We start from the raw sequence: 22,944 nt of genomic DNA, 5'->3' as shown, positions 1-22,944 counted from the left end.
GAGATTTGATTGACTCTTGTAATACTTAGATTTCCATATTTCGCGATTGGCATCACAAGAGCCAATCAAATCGCGCGAAAGCACAAAGCTCATTTGTATACAAACTCCAGATTTAGCTGCGCCCGTTAAATATTCAGCTAAGTGTTAAATTTTATAATAATATTAATAAATTATATCTGAATTTACACATTTAAAAATACTATATTTTCTCAAATTATAAATACTAGATTTAAGTTATATCTGGGGAAAAAAAGAATATTAACGTTTTTTTTTTTTTTTTTTTTTTTTTTTTTTTCACGGGGGTATCTTTGGGTTCAAGGCACCCCGGCCCCATAGAAACCCAAGTTCAGTCACAGCCGCACCCAAACACACACAAACCCAAAAGAAAAGCTTGTCCACACAGCTGAAGTGCGTGGCTGTTATTTAGTACAAGATTGTTCATTGACTAGCCGTAATTAGCACTCAGTTACCCACAGGTGCATATAGTTCTAGCCCCACCGCGACATTTTGTTTAAACCTTTTATTTTGACCACCGTGTATCTGTTTGTTTGCGTCAGGTGTTTTGTTTGTTTCTTTTAATAAGTGTGCGCACCAGCGCTTTAAACTGCAGTTTCCAAGCCTCTAAGCCTCTAAGTCTTATTCCTGACGACGTCTTGCAGGCATGGATAAGCGTTTTTGATGAATTCGTGTCCTTTCATCTTTATTTTCAACCTATGTTTATGACGATTCAGGTGCTGCTTATGCGATAGAACTGACATCTCTGGGGAAAAAAAAAAAAAAAAAAAACACACAATTGAGTTACAACGTTTTAAAAGGTGGCCAATTAAAATTAAATGTTTTATAACTAGGGTGTGTTTAAATACCCCCTGTTAGCTGTGACATTTCTAAAGGATCTCTCAGTATAATCTTAATAGAGATGTCACAGATACAGTAGTAGGAGCTGACAAAGACGACTTGGTCATGTGAATAGAATTGTGAAAGATTCCACCTGCAAATAATTCCACAGTTTCCATGATTTTGTCTCTCGGGGACAGTGGAATGGGGCTGCAAGTCACGGTTCTTAGTAGCCGAGGATATTAGCATTAACCGCACACCAAGTGGGAGAGCTGTGTTAATCCTGCTGTCATTTGCTGTTTAGGCAGCAGTGTAAGTGCACAGACTCGCAGAGTAAAAACGGCAGATCTATGGTTGGAATTGAGCAGCTTCTTCGCCAATGCAAAAGGAAATATGCAGCGCAGTTTTGCCTTCTTCTGCACCAGCTTTCTGGGGGTGGTTTTAGGTGTAAATTTTCCAAATAATATTAATATAGGTGAGTAAAAAAATATGAATGGGCTAGCTGTTGAAATTATCCTTGACAAAACAGTGTTGTGACTGTGTGTATTATTATTTTTTCTCCACTTCTTTCTGGCTGATTTAGTAGAAAGCGTGTTTTTTTCAGATGCAGTTTATAGAGTTTGAGCATAACGACGTTGATTTTGTGAATGCAAAGGTGCTTTTTTCTGTGCAATATTTCTGTTTTTGTATCAAGGGGGAAACACATGCACAAGATACAAGTTAAAAACTGTCTGTTTTCAAAAGCATTTGCAAAACACATTTGTTATCTTTAAAACACATTTGCAGCACATTTCTCTGTGCACTAGTTTACTTTATTTAAACTTGTAGCCAGTTTTAGATTGCTAATTGTATGTCTTTTTTCTTGTGCATCAGTGAAGTAAAAAAAAAAAAAAAAGAATATTTTCGCAAGTCGACGTATTCGCACTTTCACAATGTGTTAACAAGTAATTGATCTTACATGTTTATATACAGTACGTGTTATACTTGAGGAATGGTCGTCTTAAAAAAACAAACAGAAAAACCCCTTTGTGTTGGTCTAATTGATGCAATAACTTAACTGATATTTCACCTAAAATTATTTTCTCTTTTGTCCAGGGGGTTTATTTCCCTCCGATTCCCACGAACATGCTGCCTTTCGGTTTGCAATGTTTCACCACAAAGACGTTCCGAAACTGCAGCCCCAGGTGGATATGGTCGATATCAATAACAGCTTTGCAATGACATATGCTTGTAAGTATAACATTGTTGCTCGTTATTACGGGTTCATGTGGGTATACTAACATTATTAGCATGATTAGTCAATGCAGAATCCCCCTACAATCAGTTCTGTTGCAATGTATGGCGCATTCGTTTACCTTCTGTGAGTCTACCTGGGATCTGGATCTGTATTCATATCGATATTTTACATATTCTGGTGTTGAAACAGTCTGAAATACAGTCGTGTGTATAGCAGTCGGATGAATCTGTAAATTGTACATGGGAGAATTTTAAAATAATAATTCACCGTGTGTGTGTGTGTCTATACATCTATATCTATCTGTATCTATGAGCATCAACGTCAAACACATTATATTATTTGTTATTTCTTAGCAGCAATGTGACAGTTCTTATTGTATGTTTTAAATTGTTAAACCAGTCTACTTCAGTGGTTTGTTGATGTACCCTGCATCATGGAAATGCAGAGCAGCTGTGAGCCATTCTAATTGCCGGTGGATTTGTACACTACAGTATTTCCTATTGCTGCTAACAGCATATTTATTAGAGCAGGGACACTCGTACCACAATATTAGGCTTCTACTTGAGGCGCTTCCTTTAGCTGAGGTACTGTGTAGTTTATATCTGGAACATTGCGCTTCCTTACTCCCAGTGCATGTAGTTTAATGGAAAACGACAATGCCGTTTCTTAATTTCAGTTAGACGTGGATATGTATTACATTAACAGAAGTAACAAGTGCAATATACCAGTTTCCAGTGTGTTTACTGATTACAAATTAATCAGCTTTGATATTTGGATTTATTTATTTATTTTAATATACCACCCCTCTCTATAAATAAATACACAAATAAACAAATACTTTGTTCTTTGGTAGTCAGATAGCATGCTGTAATTTCTTTTTTTTTTTTTAAATAAGTTATCAAATGCAAATAATATTCTAAACATTACATGTTCCTCTGACGGAAAATATCTAAATAAATTAAATGTATATTATTATTGTTATTGTTGTTGTGTGTACAGAAGCTGAGCTTTTCACTTCCAAAACTGCCAATACTTCGTTTATAGTGGTCCTCAGAGCACCAGTGAAAAAGTGACCAGGTTGTATTTTAACAGATTTTACCATGGCGATGAAGCTGTATTGTCGCCTGTTTTAAGTTTCTTAAGTATAATTAATTTCAAAGCTATGGAGTAGACTAAACCACACTATAGCAGAAAGGTGTCAGTTGGAATATTTGTAATTGAGCTGTTATTGCTGCTTCAGTAAATCCTCTTCCTAAGGACTGCTTTCACACTGGGGAGTTTACTGAATTGTTCATCAGATTGATTATAATTCTAACATTTTTTTAAAAAAATAGATTAATGACACATTTAGTATTGTTCATATATGTATGAGGGATATTTTGGAACTTTTAATTTTGGTTTCTTATTAGGTAGATCTTAATTTCAATACCATAGCAGCTTTATCTGGTCTGGTTCAACCGTGGTTAAAACAGACGTGTGTATCAAAGGATTCTGTGCTGTATGGTTTTTAATTTTAGGATAATTCTGCTGTTTTTGCTGTCATGATGCACACATTTATTGATGATGGTGGTACTGATTTCATATAGCAGCTTATAAGCAACTAATGTACTATGTAAAGAAACTAAACCAAAATAATTAATATCTAGTCAAACTGAACAATGGCATCCCAAGTGTATAAAATGTTAGTTACTGACAGGACTTTTAAATGAAAACCTGTTGTTTGAGGTGGACATCAATCCAGTTGTTGCATGTCAATGTGACAGTAAGTAGCTTTTTACCTTGTAGGCTGACTGCTTTATAATGCAAAATCTGCTATGCATTATATTTACAACTGAGCTGATGCTACAATGTTCCACTGGCCTGATGACAGTTAGTCAAATACACTACAGCATATTAATACTTGACCAGGGATTGTGACATTGAGATTTGTGTGATAACAGAATTGTTGCATTGTTGAATCCATGTATATGCATAACTGTGTTTGTGGGTGATGCACCATTAGATGGCAACATTGTTTGCTGTAAAACAATGCTTATACTTGTAAACTGGGAAGACTGTTACTTTCTGAAAACATCAGAATACTTTGTTTTATATCAAGAAGCTAGGTTTCCATGAAACTCCTGAAACATCTTGCACAGAAATACAAAGCATCACATTGATATATAGTACCTATAGTAAGTAGTGACCCCCCCATGGACGTTTTCACAGTTTGTTGTGTTACAACCTGAAATCTTCATGCATTTATATTGGATTTTTTTTTTCCTTTTGATTTACATAATCTTCTCAACACTTTGAAGAGGCAAGATAATTTATATTGTGAAGCAACAGTTAATGGGGGAAAAACCCCCCAAAAAACTGAAATGTCTTGGTTAGTGTTCACCCCCTGAGTCAATACTTGGTAGAACCACTTTTGGCAGCAATTACAGCTGTGAGTCTTTTGGGGTACTTCTCTACCCGGTTTGCACATCTGGATCATGCAATATTTGCCCATTCTTTGTAAAATTGTTCAAGATCTGTCGAATTGGATGGGGATCGTTGATGGACAGCAATCTTCAAGTCTTGCCACAGATTCTCAATCGGTTTCAAGTCTGGGCTTTGACTGGGCCACTCTAGGACATTCACTTTCTTGTTTTTAAGCCACTCCAGTGTCGCTTTGGCTGTGTGCTTGGGGTCATTGTCTTGCTGAATGGTGAATCTCTGCCCTAGTTTTAGGTCTTTAGCAGACTGAAGCAGGTTTTCCATAAGGATTTGCCTGTATTTAGCTCCATCCATTTTGCCCTCTACACTGACAAACTTCCCTGTCCCTGCCAATGAAAAGCATCCCCATAGCATGATGCTGCCACCACCATACTTCACAGTAGGGATGGTGTTACTTGGTTGATGTGCTGTGTTAGGTTTGCGCCAGACATAACGCTTTGCATTTAGGCCAGTTGTTCAATTTTTGTTTCATCGGATCACAGAATCTTTTCCACATCTTTTCAGAGTCTCCCACATGCCTGTTTGGAAACTCCAAGCAAGATTTTACATGGGCTTTTTTCAGAAATGGCTTCCTTCTTACCACTCTTCCATACAGGCCAGATTTGTGGAGTACCTCAGCTATTGTTGACACATGGACTGTAGGTCTTTCAGAGTTTCTGGGTGGCGCCGTATACCTTCCACTTCTTAATGAGCGACTTGACTGTGTTTCAAGGGATATTCGATGCCTTTGAAATGTTTTTATACCCCTTCTGTGATTTGTGCCTTTCCACAACTTTATCCCGGAGTTGTTTTGAAAGCTCCTTGGTCTTCATGGTAGTATCTTTGCTTTGAAGGCACTACCCAACTGTGGGACCTTACAGAGACAGGTGTATTTAATCTGAAGTCATATTAAACACTTTTATTGCACACAGATGGACTCCATGTAATTTATTGTGTGAGTTCTGAAGGCAATTGGTTGCACCTGAGCTTATGTAGGAGTGTCATAGCAAAGGGGGTGAATACTTATCTGATGAAGACTTTTCAGGTTTTTATTTTTAATTGATTTCTTTTTTCACACACACCCCCCACCCCCTTTTTTTTTCACACATTGAAAGTGTTGAGTAGGTTGTGTAAATCAAACGAAAAAAATAAATCAAGATTTCAGTTTGTAACACAGCTACCTATGATAACGTCCAAGGGGGTTGAATACTTCCTGTAGACACTGTATCTTTTCACTCAGCTGTGTTACATTATATATTGCTTTTAGTTAATGTACAATGGACTTTGCTGTTGCCCAGATGTCAACGGTATACCCCTACCCTTACTTTCACTTACATTGTTAGTATTGCTGAATTCACCTTGTCTCCTTCCTAAGATCTCTGGGCTGAAGGGGCTACAGGTGGCTTGATCCATCAAGCTGGAACCACTTTCCTCTCTAAACCCCCCCCTCCATTAACTTCCCCCCCAGCCCACTAAATACTGAGGTGGGCATGGAGATTCAAATCACTGGCATGCTTTGGGCAACAGATTGACAATTTTTTTTGACCTGCCCTTTTCAGCATGGCATCCAAAAATTTGCCTAGCACTCTGGAACAGGTGGGTTGGGTTTCACATGTGCAGGGATAGCGGTCCCTAGATTGACGCTGGGGTCTTGCTCATCCTTCAATTCAGCTATTAGGTCTAGGATGACCTGCAGAGTGAGACGATAACACTTTAGCACTGCATCCTCCGGCATCCCAAACAAAGTGACCCTAGGATTGAATATGCAGGGTCTTCTTCGTCTTGCCCGTCTCCGACCATGTTCCTGCCTCTACTCAACAAGAACCAAGTGTCGCCACATCAGGAGGTGTACCATAGCAGCTATCCTGACAGGTCTCTGCAGGTGTGTGCTTTTGTACATAAGAAGAGGTGTAAAGTTTTGGAGGGTCAGCAATTGCCTAAGTGCAAGGCAAAATCCATACACCACATTATAATGTTTATGCCCACTTAGTATCCAGGTGCGGTGCAATTCCATGCTCTTTTCTTCATCTGAATACATGTCAATATAATTAATGGATTAATGATGGCAACGTACAAATTTGATTGCAGGTACAGAATGTCAGGTTCTCATCATTCTTTACATACGTCGCATTTTGCTTGTATCCTTGCATCAACCCCAAAATGTATAAAAAATAGTTCAGTGTATATAACCCAGCATAGTTCTTAGGTCTGAGTGGTTACACATTGATGTTCTTGAATTGTTTATACTACTATATTGCTCTGATCTATGTAATGGATTTTTGCATAATGTCGTTTGAGCCTGAAAGCATATTAAAGTTCAATAAGAATAAAATAACATCTCTAACCGTTCTCCATGAAAACACATTTTCCATAAATTATCAGAATACATTGTAACAGAGCTTGATTGTCAAATTGACTAAGAAGACTCGGTTTAGCTCAAGCCCTTGATAATGATCATTTGCTTTGCAAGATAATCAAGTTACTAATATAGAGTGCTGTAGGTTATAGCTGTATGAAATGGCTCCAGTGGTGCAGATAGTAAAATACAAACAGTATCTTATTACTATACATACTGTATAAAACAGAATCGCTTTTTAGATTTACAAAGATGCATTCTGTAGTGTTTTTTCATTTAGTAACTTGATGAAAAAACTAACATTCTGAATATTTGCAATTACTCTACCGTGCTGAAACAGTGTTCCCCATTTTTATAATTGTTCAGAAAATCAAATTACAGCTGTGAAATTATTCAATTAAGACGCCTCTTTAAAACATACATAACAGAACCCCTTCAGCTTTAAATATAAAGCACTCAATCCAAACTGCACCAACCAGCATTCAATATGTAAATACCACATTTTGGATGCTGGTTGGTGCAGTTTCTATGAGAATAGGGCACAAGAAGATTGCACACAACAGTAAAGATTCACCCCATAGTCAAGACCACTTTTTTTACTTTCCCCATTTACTCCTATAGACAGCAATGGGAAACCACTTTCAATATTAAAGTCACCATCAGCAAAATGAAGAAAACTTCTCCCACATAACCCGTCAGTATTTGTTGTAAATTGATACTATTTGGAGGGTGCCCATGCACCTGTTGGTATGCACCAAATCCAAGTTTTTGGGATACGGCTGAATACCAAATCCATCTCAAAAGATTCGGCAGAATGCCAAACAGAATACCGAATCTACAAAAACTTTCAAGAAAACTGAAGGAAACTGTTGAATGAAAAACATTCTGGTAGTTATTAACAAGGCATGGGCACAATCTATAGTTTGAGGCTTTTCATTAATAGTATTTTTGTTACCGAATGGACATATATCCCTAAATAAGAGCTGCATCTGCCATAACACACTATTTTCTTTAATGATGTTTCAACCTGTGTCACTTGATCTGAGAGCTATGAGTTAAAAATTACCGTGATGTGTGACCTGAATCTCCCTGGGAAATAAAACCCATGTTGATTTAAATACACTGTGTGTGTAACACACATCAGATAGGCTTCAAAATAGATTTAAAGTTATTTTAATAAAACAAAGCAGTTCCCAAATGGTTCAACTTGTATTGGCACATTACAGTAACATCAAATGTAATGTACTTAAGTGTATTGTTCAACAACATCTGACAGTTGTAAAGTTACAAAAATATTTCTGTGCACCGATTTTTTTTTTTTTTTTTAATTTATTTTTTCCTTTCATCTCTAGGTTATATTACATGATGATGATATTTTAACACAATGTTTAATACAGTTTTCAAGTGTAATTATATACTTTAGCGTGCACAAACCTTGTATTAAAATATCGTCATGTAATATAACCTACTAAACACTGAAATCAAGCAGAGTTGTGTGTGTGTGTGTGTGTGTTTGTGTGTGTGTGTGTATATATATATATATATATATATATATATATATATATATATATATATATATATATACACACACACACATTTATTTTAAATGTCATTAGGCCCATACTGTATGAGTACAGACAGCAAGATGTTTTATAAATAAGTGTGTCAGACAATGATGAACCTTCTGCCCCTGGAGGCCTGGTAATAGGATTTTTGTCTTGAATGATGTGTTTCAGTTTTACCAAGAAGTTTAGGTTTGGAGATCTGATATGAAGGTCTGTTCACGTGAGCTGTCGTTTTTGAACTGATCCTTGTAACACAACAATTATTTTGTTGGGAATTTTGGATACAGAATCACCAGTCAACCTAGTGCCTAATATTGCACCTCTTTATATGAAACTTGCTTAGTGGTCTTGTCCATTGTGACTGAAATGAACTTGCAACAGGGAGATGCAGCTCCTGTCAACTGTACAGTGGTCCCCCTATAAATCAAAGTTGTGACACTGGAGAACACCATGTGGCATCTCTACTTTCCAAATTCCAGAGCTCCATCATTGCTGTTAAGCCCTAAAGTGACTTTAGATTTTGCAGATTTTTAGTCAAACTCCTGCATCCAGTGCTAGTGTTTAAAGTTAAATGCATTGTTTAGCTATTGCAGTGTTCTATTTTATACATGTGCCATGGTGAAATTGTAGAAGGCCTATTCTGATTTCTGAAAGTACACAGTTGAAGACACTTCTGGAACATTTCTTAGACTGTGAAAATTACATTGCATGAGCATTTGATTGCTATCATTATCTTTTCTGTGAAGGCTTTCGTTTTTGTAAGGCTGTAATGTCTCATAATCATGTTCTGCTTTGAACCCTAAAACAGTCAATGCTGGAATCTGTAGTCGTACAAAATAAACCTGAAAAAACTTCGACTGGAAACGTATCAATTTGGTTACGCTTTATTTTAAGTCGACAAATAGCAATTAACTTAAATATTACCAATGCTGTGCATCTGTCAAATTTTCATTTCATATATAGTGTCCTATATGAAGCAATAAAAAGGCAGACTATAATTCTTCAGTAAACATCAGATCCCTACTTCGAGATCATCAAGTCCCGAATTGAATAGGATAACATTGGTAGGCCCTTTTAAATAAGTTACTGTAATAATGTCTATAAATTGAAATTAAAATAAAGTATAACAATTTACTAAGGTAATTTGTGTATTACTACAGTTTTAAACTAATATATGTTTCCTTGGAAACAGTATACTACTTTTTTCTATAGTTTACCCTTCTGTGTAGCCCAGTGCATCCAAAAAACCAGACCCCTCTGTCCTTTTTGGTTGTCTGTTTACTTTAATTGGGAACATACATCTTTCCAAGCACAGCACCGTAACATTAAAATGTGCTTATGGGCAAGTATCAGATCACTTCCTGTGCTGTAGGTCAACCCTAACTAAATAGTGTGGGCTACAGCTTGTAGTTACTGATTGGTCTTGAGAGTGCTTCTTATAAATATGGGTGGGGGACTTTGTATTGAAACTTTAAGCAACCTCAAGGGAGGAGGTACTTGAAATAATTACTGTACAACATGTGAGAGGTGAATGAACGCTTACAGCTTGTGTGGACAATGAATTAGTATATTCATCAGCTCATTGTCAGAAGGTCAAATTATTTGTTTAATCTAAGTAAAGTGGCTCCATTCAACGCTGTTAGGCCTGCATGTTTATGTCTGTTAATACAGATAATGATTTTGTTTAGTTCAAGCTGTGGTGTCCTATAATCATGAACAGTTTTGAATTTGATTACAAAAAAGTTATGAGAAAATACCATTTTCCCATAGTAGTGCATTTTTATGTGTAGCATGTCTCATACTGAAACAAAAATGTAACCCACACTGCACTGTGACATCCCTTATAACAGTAAGACGCCCTGCACACAATGTATTGACTTCAAATATAGTTCATTGAAGTCTGTGAACTCTTGAATATGCTTATATTAGACTGAGCCTTATTAAACGAGGAGGCAGTATCCATTGAGATCTGGGACTTTACTGTCTGCAGTATATGCTGTGAAGACAATTTGCAAATTAATTATGAAAATGCATGGCAGCTCTTTCAGGGTTCTAGGCAGTACCTACATGTACGGACTCCAAGACGCCAACTCCTCCAATCTCTGGCTCTCTATCTCGGAAACCAACTGCTGCTTTTACTGGGACTTGCATGTCTTCAGTCATTCTGTCATGTGACTTCTCTAAAGTGCAGGGCAATATTTTGTTAAATAATTGCTATGCAAAAAAATACCATTAATAAACAAAATACATATATTTTACTCACATTTGTACATTTCTTATATAAGAAAATATGAGACCTGCATAGTGACTGTAATTCATATTGAGTTAGATTCTCTTGAATTATGTAAGACATTAAGCAGTTAGTGGATTTAGTTGGCATTGGTTACAGTACAGTACAGACCTGGCTCCAGGACCTCTCGGATGCGGGGGCCAGTAGAGCTTTTGTGTGGGACACCATAACAGATATCAATTCCTGTTAGCATAGATTAAACAATGTAAAAATGCTTTACCTAATTTAAGAATTAACATACACACCTTGTTTCTTAGGGTTATGAAGTAAGGAATGTGCATTTTGAACTGGAACAGGAATTGAATAATTTCACCAGAAGTATATATAGCTACATACTATTGATGCATAGTACAGTTCAATAATTACATATTCCTAGAGGCCTGTGAAATTCTTTTTATTTTTATATATTTTGTATTACAGGTACACATTAATAAAATAGCTCAAATATATTTATATAAATAAAAACAAAGTATACATCATGTTTTAATTATATACATTTTTTTTTTATTAAACATATAAAATGGGTATTTTAAATACTCCTATCCTGAGTGTTCAAAATAGGTCACATGGGGGTGTTGATATTATAGCATATCGCCATGAGTCGGCACTTATTTTCAAAAAGGGGCAAATCTCTGGTAGATATCCATAAACCACTAGAATTTTGAAAAAAAAACAAAAAAAACAAAAAAAACGGTCAGTAAAATAGCGTTTTAGCAAACAAAAAGTAGCTAACCAACATTTATGTTAATCTGACCTTTTTTAAGAAACTGAAGTGTAGGTGAAAGTCTGAATTGGACATCATTGACTCTAATTGAAACAGTGAAATAAAGCAAAAATATGTATTCAGATCAATTCAAAACTCCCCATTCTGATCACTCTGCTCCTTCTCCCTGAACTATGCTCGAACTACAACATGTTTCTATCCCATTCTGAAAATGCAGTTTTTAAAAAAATATCTTAAACTTTCAGCTTTTTTTAAACACGATTTGGGTGGCTCTTAAAATAGCATTTTGTGGTTAAATGGATGTTTTGTTGCTGCTGCCCTGGTCTACTATATGTTTGTACTCCTGCTTTTGGTCAGTTACATCTCCTGCACTGCTGTGTGATCTGTGGTGCAGAGTATTTATAAAAGCATCTTGACAATTTCTGCAGTACCTTTCTCTCCACATAAATTCGTCCCAGTACGATGGTATCAACTCTTCTGTGTGCCCTGCATTGTTTTTAATTGCTTCTTGGCCCAGTAGTTCTCCATGTTGTCCAGCCATAAACTACAAAGTCAGTTTGATAAGTGACTGGGTATTCCATAATGCGAACGTCTTTCTCGCCACTGTAAAGCAGTAGCGCTAATCTGGTATGCTAATCTCCTGTCACTTCTGCGGGGGGTAAAAAATAAAAAAAACAACGCTGTCACCTGCTACTGTCACAGATCTTGTGAAAAAGGGTCTGCGTGACTAAAGGCAGACTCATTTGTGCTGTCATGATGAAAATGGGCAGTAATATTTCACTTTAATATGTAATGAACAAACCAAAAGGTATAATGCATCAAATTCAGAAAAACTGCACTTTTAATGGCAATGTTCATTTCAACATCTATAAATCGCTTTATTATTTTTTTAAATGAATGTGTTTTTTTTTTAGTTACTGTATATAGAACAATTTTTTTTGATCATTTTTAAGCAGAAAGATATTTAATAAAAATTACTTTATTGTTAATTAAACTTTTTTTGTTTTTTTTTTGTTTTTTTTTTCCATGTTTTTTTTTTTGTTAATCAATCAATTGGGTAAACTGAATCCCTTGGGGTACGGGCGTGGTTGAACCCAGTGGGACGCCTTCGGAAGAAGGCTCATGGGTGGTACCCGAATTGTTTAGTATATAACACATTTTATCTTAGTGGTGTACATTGGTACCGGAGTTTACTGATTAGACAGAAAAATTTTTTTAGTTAAGTCCCATCTATTGCCTGTATTGTAAACATTACCATAATTTCTCATTAGCAGCAGTAAATATAACGTACGTGAAGTCCCCCACTATTTTTTATTAACTGCCTATTTACAGTAGATACTGCTCATGCCCTCTATACAAATGCAATGAGATCAAATAAAAAAATATATATTTATACTGCTCTACTATTGTGGAGCTGTCATAATAATTGCACATACAGGAATCTACACATTAAAAAAAATAAATAGGAATTGTATTTCAATTGCACTGCACCGAAGCAAGCTTCAGTATACAACAAGCTTGGAGCTCAATAGAACGAAGTATTAGCACACTAATACAAGCAAACGAGCCATGTTTTCCCTAAAAGGAATAAACAGCTGATTCTTAATGACAGTATCTTTGGACTCCCATTCCAGCTGACAGTTACAAAATCTGTGCATCATTATTTTGTCAGTCGGCTGCATACATCCCCTCATGCTCAAATTATTTATAGCATTGTTTAATTGTTAATTATACATCTGCGCAAGTGCTAGACAGAGCTTCCGTTTCCCTTCAGACCGTGTCTATGGTAACAACTGAGCCTTCACAACTGTGATTGCAAGTAGTTTTTTTAAAGTATTTTTTGTATAAACCTCCCAAAAGAATGTAATTCTATGTTTGCTTTTATAGTGGTTTTTCATTTTATTTAGTTTTATATGTTGGATTTCATTTTATTTAATGTTATTTCGTACTTGTGAAAAACACTGGGCTTTACATATTCCTATGTTTGGCATGCTGCATGTGTTGTAAAGAAATTTGTATTATAAAATTAGCAAAAAGATACAGAATAATAAAAAAAAAAATGAGCAAACCAGTTTAGACATATATACATTTAAACATTAAATCAATTTTGTTAGCTGATTGCAGTAATAATATAAGCTTATAGGTAATTCCACAATAAACAAAAGTAAATACTCTCACCAAATACTAAGTATTCTTTTAGATGTGTTCAGTGCCTCTGACATCTATATGTACATCTTTTTCTTCCTTTCTCTTTGCATGTGGTTCCCTTTGAAATGTATGCACTATTACCAAGTGCAGCTGATGCTTGTAACAATGTTTGTATGGAATGTGCCTTCCTAGTTTTCTTTGTAGCAAAGCCTGCACACCTCCATTAACTCCATTCATCACAGAAGCACCATCATAGCACTGGCTGATGTTGTCAGCATTAAAGCCTACTTCAGAGGGGTGCTTTAGTATTTGAGCTGTAACGTATTCTGCATCCAACTGATGTAATTCAAGCAAGCAAGTCAGATGTTCCTCGGGTGTAAAATCACTAACAAATCTTACTATGATGGACAGATTTTCAACATACACTTGTAACATTGTGTAACATCACTTTTGATACAGTACCCACTAGAATCAGAATAAGTACCATTTTACTGTGTCTCAATCCCCTCATTTTGTAAATCTTTTGACATATACTGTGTATTCTGTGCAGTGACGACGTTTGTCCCATGGTGGCCCCATGCAAAGCTTGATTCTGGGGCTTCTATTCCCTGTTTTTACCAGTAATACTGCTCTGTGATACCATGACTTTCAAACTAAATAAAATGAAGGGATGGCAAAAAAGATGTATTTCCTTTACAGTAAAGAGTTTGATAATTTCAACTGTTGTACAGAACAGCACTAATCTCAGTTTGCTAAACTTTTTCATCACACTTAACTTTCCGTAACTAACTAATGCTCCTAATTAAAAAATAAATAAATAAAAATGCCAGTAAAGCTTAGTGTTAGTGGGATATTACCCTTCAGGAGCATACATCAGAAAACCAGCATCATAGACCTCGTGGGCTCCAAAACCAGCCCTTGGGCTTAGAATTGTCAACCAGAAGTTTTGAAATAAATGCTACAAAGAAAGGTTGAGCACAATTAATATACCAAATTAAAATATGGTTATACAAAAAATGGAGATGCTGGATTGTAGATATTACCTAGTCATTATTTTCTACTGATAGCTTGTCTTCTGAAAAAATACCATTTCTTTGCCTCTATTACATGGAGACCTTGTTTCAGCAGCATCTGTCCAAAACAGAATTTATTTTAGTTTTTCATTGCCCCTATTAAAATGCTACTTGCTTTTGTTTTCTGAAGGCTTATGATAAAAAAAAAAAAAAAAAATTAAAAAGTACATTTAGTGGAGCATCATGTTAGTAGTGCATCTCCAGTGAATATTGCATTACTGTGCATGTTGTCATCCACTCTGATGGACTGAATGGCTTCAAATGGTTGGGACAAGCTTAGTATGAGAAATCAATATGGTCGCTTCATTTTGTATCCATTTGCGCAGTATGTATTTTATGGGGGCTGTTTATCTGATACCTATTAGAAAAAGAAAGACCTGACATCTGTAGCACACTCTTTTGTATGAATGAGTTACATGTGACAAAATACATATTTTCCTTGGTCCCTGACTGCACAAATACCCTGACATGTATTTTGTAATATACAGGACTTGGATATGTTTCTGGTTGGCCTGGGCTTCTGAGGGATATAGTATCCAAACTGGAGGGAGGGGGTAATTTATAGCGGTTGTGGTGTTTCAGTAAAATATTTACTGAATATCTAGTGTACAAGACAGTGTAAGAGAAAGGGCTATGGTAAAATATGTATGAAATACAGAAAATATACCAACACAAATAATTTTAATTTAGAAAACTGAGCACCGTCCGTCGCTCCCCCCTGCAGCTTCGTGTTATCCAGAAGCAAACCTTTAATCTCTTCATTCAGCATCTCGACAGCAAAGCGTTGTATAGCGTAAGCAGTATTGAAAAACGTTGTTTATTATTATTATTATTAGTAGTAGTAGTAAAATGTGACTCTTAAATAGCTTTGTTTTGCCTAAGTCCACTGCAGTTATACAATGCAAGCTTACTGTATATATCGCAAGCAGCATCAATTAAGTTTATATAAACCATGTGTATTTTTATTTAAATGATAAAAACAATTATTGTTCTATATAACGTATTTTTAAACTACATGTTCATGTTTGTTTGTTTTATTCCATTAATATGGATTAACTGTAAAATATAGGATTTTTAATCAAATATAAACAATATAAATCACTAGTAAATTATGCAGATGAGTACCAAAAGGTCAAAATGTACACTTCGTTGCAGCCCTTTCTGTTGACTTTTCACAGTTTCGATGGTGCTGGCACTTACTGATCTAAAGATACTGGCTGATCCAGCCTATTTTACAGAGTCGCATTGGCAGACATCTAGAACAGCCTGGAACTATGGCAAGTCAAATTCTCATTTTTGAGAGATCTCAAATTCATTTATAGGTATCTCTGAATACTTCAAGATATCTTCAAATATTTCAAGATATCTCTAAATCATTTTAAGATATCTAAAATACGTTTAGAGATATCTCAAAGTGATTTACATATATCTTTAAATGGAGCTTATTTAAGATATCAATTGCATTTTTAAATATCTCTAAATGATTTACAGATATCTCTAAATAACATCTTGTACATTTAAATATATCTCTAAATCATTTAAAGATATCTCTGAATTATTTGAAAATATCTTCAAATAACTTCCTGTTCATTTTAGAGATATCTCTAAATCATTTGAAGATATCTTCAAATGAACAGGAAACCATTTCAAGATATCTCGAAATGACTTCCTGTGAAAATGCTGTATGTTTTCACTGGACTTCCTGTCCATTTAAAGATATCTTCAAATGAACAGGATGTTATTTAGAGATATCTCTAAATGAACAGGAAGTTATTTGAAGATATCTTCAAATGATTTAGAGATATCTTTAAATAATATATGCATTTGGCTAGCATGGTGCGCCAAACTGTCATTTAAGATATCTCTAAATCATTTGACGATATCTTCAAATAACTTCCTGTTCATTTAGAGATATCTCTAAATAATTTGAAGATATCATCAGATGAACAGGAAGCCATTTCGAGAGAACTCGAAATGACTTCCTGTGAAAATGCTCTGTGTTTTCAATGGACTTCCTGTCCATTTAAAGACATCTTCAAATGAACAGGACGTTATATGAAGATATCTTCAAATGATTTAGAGAGATCGTTAAATGAACAGGAAGTTATTGGAAGATATCTCCAAATGATTGAGATCTTTAAATATGTGCATTTGGCTAGCATGGTGCGCCAAACTGTCATTTAAAGATCTTAAAATTAGGGTTTTAAAGATATCTGTAAATTATTTGAAGATATCTTCAAGTAACTTCTTGTTCATTTATAGATAGATAACCCATAAAAAGCACAATAACTTTAAAACAAATCACTACAATATTAATGTGTAAAACACTGATGTGTATATGTAATATACTATAGATAAATACTGACTATGAAATCTTAGCGTCTGATAAAGCTGAAACAAAATTCTAAACATTTGACTTTTGGATAACATTTGACTTTTATGACCCCAATTATTAAATCAGCTAGCATTTTAAGATTGCGGCTGCTTTTTGTGACACATTCACAGATCTAGAGCCTTCTGATTGTTGTCTTGGGATGAGACCTTTACTTAGTGTGCTGCAAACAGGGCTTGAAAATCCCAAAGAGTGATTCACAAGGTCCATGTGCTGCCTTTGCACTTTACTGAAACTCAATGTCTGGGCTCCCTCCATCTCTGTCTGTCTTTTCTCTCACTATGAAAGTACACTTCACAGTGTGACTCTGGCTAAGGTCAGGAAACAGAATGGAATTTCAATCTGCTCAGTAAATACCCAAACATGAGATCCATACCAAATCTTGACAGAACCAGTGGAGCAAAGAAATGCCAGGATAAAAACTTTAACCCATTGATGGCCAGGTGCTAATCCTTAATTTCCATGTGCCATTGCTAATTTGCGTATATTTATTTTCTGTTTTAGCGTTCACAAACTGGAGATATGGAAACATCTCCTTTGTAGAACACACATTTTAATATACTGAATAAAAACATTATGTTGTGGTGAGAGACAGGCTTGTGGTACTGACAGAACACATACATTAAACATGTGCTTTCAGTGCAGTGCAGTTGTACTTTACTGTTGCCTTTGTCACAGTATTTAGTTGGGGTTATGTCACAACGACAGCTGCAGTGGGTGATGTCAGACCAGAAACAGGAACCAGCACAAAATAAACAGAGTTGGATTCTTGGTGAAGCTGTGTGCTTGCTTGCGCTCAGCATTTAATAAATGAACAGACAGAAAATAAAAGGTTGTAAGACAAACAAAACACAAGACACGACGCTTTAGCCAAAACGAAGAGACAAACAAAATGGACTACACAGACAAACACGGTGAGCTGAAATCAATTATTTACGTTACTTTTACTTTCTCCTCTCCACACCCGTTCTCCACTCACCGAACACACCCGAGTGAGTGAAAACATGCTGCTTTTATGCAGCTGTACCGAGACTCGATTACTAATCAATCATTCAGTTGGAGTCTCGGTACAACTGCACGTGAAGTAATAAAGTGCAATTCCCCGTACTCGCATGTTACTACATTTTATCTGCATGTGAAGTGCTGTGCAATCCTTGTGCCTAAATGCAAATATACATTTTAAACACTTGTGCGCATACCCCATATTACATCCCGTGTACCATTGACTATACACCAACATTAACACACTACACGCAACATACAACACAGAAATACACCCAAGGGCGGGGCAACATTGCCACAGGTTATCTGTAGGGTTATTTTTTGACTCGCGCCTCGGTTCTAAATATTGATGCATACAAGTTTGGATATCTCCTCTGAACTCTGAATTCTTTTGTATTGTATTTAATAAAACACCAGATGGTTTAATAGCGTTAAAGAGTAGCATTATTGAGATCTGCCGCAGTTTAAAATATTAACATTGATCCCTATGCAGGTGCCTTTAGGGTAAACTTGTGTATTCAATTAAAGTAACAAATTCAACTAATTACAATAATATATAATGTTCAAAAGAACAACATATTTAAGCATAACTATATATATATATTAGAATAACAAAAATTGTCAAGAACTTAAACACTTCCACTGTTTGTTTTCAAACACATGCTCCCTAGAGAAAGGTATGACCCATACTCAAACATTGGACAGCTGGCTCTTTTAGCAAAAAGTTATTCAATGTATGAGGATCGCAGAGAAGCTGTCCAGCCTGCACAGGAGGCGAGACATGTTGTTTACGACCATCTTCATGAGAAATAAACTCAGCACTTCATGAACCTTCACAAATACTTTTCATATAACAAGAACAACGTATGGAAAATAAATTCTCAGACTCCAGCTGTTTGATTTAGGGTTACTTTCTTTAGAGCAGCAATTTTGTTGCTGGAATTAAATGAAGCTATCATTCCAAAATTAGATCCTGTGGGGGGGGGGGGGAAGGCTTTGTAGTTTGTTTAATGGTAATTATGTTATCATTTTCATCCATATACCCCAGTCAGAGTGTAATTTTTTTTTTTTTTATTTTACATACAATATGTTAATGTAATTAGTTATATTTGTTTGGATTCAAACTTTTGTTGAACATGAATATGCTTGGGCTTTTTACAATATGCTTGTGATAAGCAACTGGTACTAGCATTTTAAATAAAAGCGCAATAGATGTGTTTTTAATGTTCTTATTTTCTTTCTCTGGTCCCATTAATAGATTTGTAATGTTTTCAGACAGCACTGACGCACTTGCAGTGCTGAGAAAGTTTGTGAACCCCATTGATAATTATGGAAATTCCATAGTTTTGCTATGTTGGCCTTCTTGAATCAAAACCAGTCTTTTCTTAAATATCCAATAGGGTTTATTAACCAATTCCATGTCTTTTGAAACAAAGTTATGCAGGAAATAGACAAGCAATGAGTAATTAAGATTCAGCATATGTGAAAAATTAAGTGAACCCCTTGTTTAATCAGCTCAATTAAGTGGCCATTAGCCAGCAGTAATGATTCTAACACCTGCCTCCCTTCACCCCCCTCCCCCCTCCCCCCCAGGAATCCAAATAGTGGATCAATATGCTGTTTTTATTATGTATTCTATTGTTTTTACAAACCTGTTCAGTAAAATCATGTTCTACTTAATATTTGGGCCTGTGGTCTTGAGCCGTAATGCGAGGCAATTCCTCAACAGGTTTTGCTGTGTGCCAATGAAATATTCAAGGCACATATACAGTAACTGGACGGTTCTGTGCATAGATATATATAAGTTGATGCTAGTAATTTGACAAACCTGAAATAAATAGCCAGCAGTGTATATTACTATCTAAACTGACAGCCAAAGTGTGTCATGGAACATATTGTAAACTATACCTGTTTGCATGTATCAATGTAAGTCAACCAAATCCACTAACATTTATTTTTCCCCTGTCAGTTTGTTCGCAGTTTTCAAAAGGAGTCTACGCCATCATTGGATTGTATGACAAAAAGACTGTAAACATGCTCATGTCCTTCTGCGGAGCCCTGCACGTGTGCTTTATTACACCAAGTTTTCCCATCGAAACGTCAAACCAGTTTGTCATGCAGTTACGGCCGGAGTTACAGGATGCCCTCGTCAGCGTAATAGATCATTACAAATGGACAAAATTTGTGTATGTTTACGATGCAGAGGCAGGTAAGAGAATTGGTTTCTATGAGTTTGTTCATTGCTGATTTTCTATTTATCATTTGTGTGTGTAGTGTGAAAGGTCACCTGCTGTAAAAACTAAAAGCAAAAAAGAGAGAAAAAGAGTTATAGACCCACAAAGCTCTATGGATAATATCGGCAGTAAAAGCAAACGGGCTGAGGCTGAAAGCCAATGTCTGTTTAAGCACTATGTAACAGGGGAGATCTGTGCTGACTCTTCTGGTGCGTTCAAAGTGCTGCAGGAAGAGGGCAGCAGCCTTACAATATCTGCTTGTCAGTCATGGCAGTGACACGGAGAGGTGTGAGAGAGGGTGTGTGGGCTCTCCCTCTCTCTGAGTGGCTGGCAGGCCTTGGGGGGGGATTGCTAGCCCTATAAAATAACTTCCTGCTGTTCCCTCAGCTCTGCCCCTTTTAAGACAAATGAGCCAGCTGGCGGAAGCTTTGCTGCCGGACCGAGCACGGCCGGAGAAGAATGAGCACAACAAACTAATTAAAAAGAAAAGGAATTTTTAGTAACGGGGAAAAACTTGGGCAGAACCGCGAACAGTGTCAGCAGGTTGAGGGAACAGCTGAGCGTAGGACAGAGACCCGGGCCGTGCAGCAGCGGGTAGCGACGGTCGGGGTAACGCTGCCAGGTGCAGCACCTGTAGTTTTGTTGCTGTGTTTTATTTTCCCTTTTTCTTTCGCCCTTTGTTTTCATTATTATTTTTGAGCACTTGTGTGTGCACTGGACGGTATACCAACATTGGTAACTCTGTGGTCCTGTCTACTGTTGCCAGTATTTAGGCCATGGACAAAAGCACCCTCTGCGGGTTAAAATAAATCACTGAATGAAAAAACTAAAGAAATTGAAAAAAATAAATCAGTATGCCTGAGTGGCGTTACAAATAAAGTTCTGTCTCTGTGTCAGTGAATTGCCCACCACCCTTCACTGCAATTGCAGATATAGCCAATACACAGACGCTTGCAGTATTATAACTCTGTTATATACTGCTTTATTAATATGCAAGTAAAACAATCCAGCTATATTTCTTGTCCATTAATGACCAGCCTTTTATTTAGTGCACTGAGCATTTCATTGAAGAGAGGGAGAAGGTTGATGATGAGATGAGAATATTGTTGTGTGTCTGAGGTATGTGCCTGATTGGTTAGCTGATTCCAAAAACGGGCAGGCAGCCATACAGCTTGCTAACCCTGCTGCCCTTTATACAGTGCAATAACTACAGCAATACGTGTGTTTTAATAAATAGCAACCAGAACAACCAGGCACGTTCCCTCTACAGTAAAACTACTAAAATGAAACCCTCTGACAAACTTAAAACTGGGGTAATATTACCAGACTGACATGTTCCAATCCCATATTGTATGTGGCTGCCAGACCAGGGAGTGCAATATGATAGGATCTGGTTGTGTTTTCCATGATAACTTGTGTTGTCCTATATATATATATATATATATATATATATATATATATATATATATTTGCTTCACTTCATTATTCACACTGTTGGAACTAGCTTCTCATTCCCTTAAACCCTATGATCAGGGTTATGAAGAGGAACAAAATGGTCTGGCTCTGTAGAAATGAAAGTTTGTTGCTTTTTTATTTTCTTTTTTCCCTCTTTTTAGTCCACCTTTTTGCAGTCATTTTGAATGTTTTTTTTAATTGTACTCATACTTAAGCTGTTCTTCAGTTCCAGTTGTCTGATATTTTTATACACGTAAGACCCATCTATTGATCTGCTGCTTTAAACCAAGTTTTCTTTTGCTTTGCTAGCAATACACTGTAGTGCACTAGACTGGGACTCGAACATTCGGGCTCCGTGACTCAAAGATACAGTAATCCGTCGTGGATCTGCTCATCACATATCCATCCTAACTGTTTATCTGCCATGATCAGCCTCTTCAGCAATGTTGGAGTTATAGGCCCATTTGTGTGTTTCGAACCTTAGCAGAGGTCAAAGGTTATGGGTGATGACATTTTTTTATAGAGAACATATGACTTTCTATACGTGTTCAATATAAATGATTGCCGAATCTCCTTAAGGTCTTTTACCAGAAATGTTCATTTTTGACCCTTAGCAGAGGTCAGAGGTCAGGGTAATGATTATTTTTTTTTTTTTTTAATAGAGCACATATGACTTCCTATATGTGTTCCATATGAACCATGACTCTATCTGTGATCCCTGAGGCGCAAGGAGCCAGTTTTTAGTTTGACCTTTTGGAGCGGTGAAAGGTCACGGGTGATTAAATTTTTTCATAGAGCACAAATGACTTCCTATACGTGTTCCATTATAACTATGTTTCATGTCTCTAGTATATTGCAGTATGGCGTTATACTTTAATATATGTAAATATAGCACTCATGAAATTGTTATTTTGCCCGTTGCATCCATGTTTTTTAACGAAAAAGCTGGGATTTTACAAAACTTAGAAAGGACCTTGTCATGAGCAATTTTTGTGCCGATCAACACTGCAGTTTCAGACAAGAAGATCTTTGAATGTTTTGCGCAAATCCAATGCGGTGGGCAAACCAACTGTCCAACTGATTTTGTTTCGGCATATTTTTTTTATAAGCCATTCGTGCATTATATGCTGACATTGTCAGATCTCCATCTTAAGTCGTTTTTGTCGCCGACTTTTGA

General features: G+C 36.2%; 1 protein-coding gene across 5 annotated transcripts in view; it reads left to right on the top strand.

The window, feature by feature from the left end:
- The first annotated feature begins 825 nt into the window (after positions 1-825).
- The window catches only part of gria1a (glutamate receptor, ionotropic, AMPA 1a), a 116,176-nt gene continuing 94,057 nt past the window's right edge, over positions 826-22,944 (top strand). For 2 of the 5 annotated variants that reach the window (XM_041223417.1, XM_041223419.1), the window contains exons 1-3: positions 829-1,309; positions 1,930-2,064; positions 20,048-20,287. In XM_041223417.1, the coding sequence (XP_041079351.1) occupies positions 1,228-1,309; positions 1,930-2,064; positions 20,048-20,287 (457 nt within the window). In that variant the 5' untranslated portion in view covers positions 829-1,227. Of the gene's footprint in view, positions 1,310-1,929; positions 2,065-20,047; positions 20,288-22,944 lie in introns of all 5 variants that reach the window. The other 3 variants (XM_041223418.1, XM_041223416.1, XM_041223415.1) reach the window with 3 other exon arrangements.

Source organism: Polyodon spathula, chromosome 22, assembly GCF_017654505.1.
Source record: "Polyodon spathula isolate WHYD16114869_AA chromosome 22, ASM1765450v1, whole genome shotgun sequence".
NCBI lineage: Eukaryota > Metazoa > Chordata > Actinopteri > Acipenseriformes > Polyodontidae > Polyodon > Polyodon spathula.
This window is presented reverse-complemented; position numbering and strand designations above follow the sequence as displayed.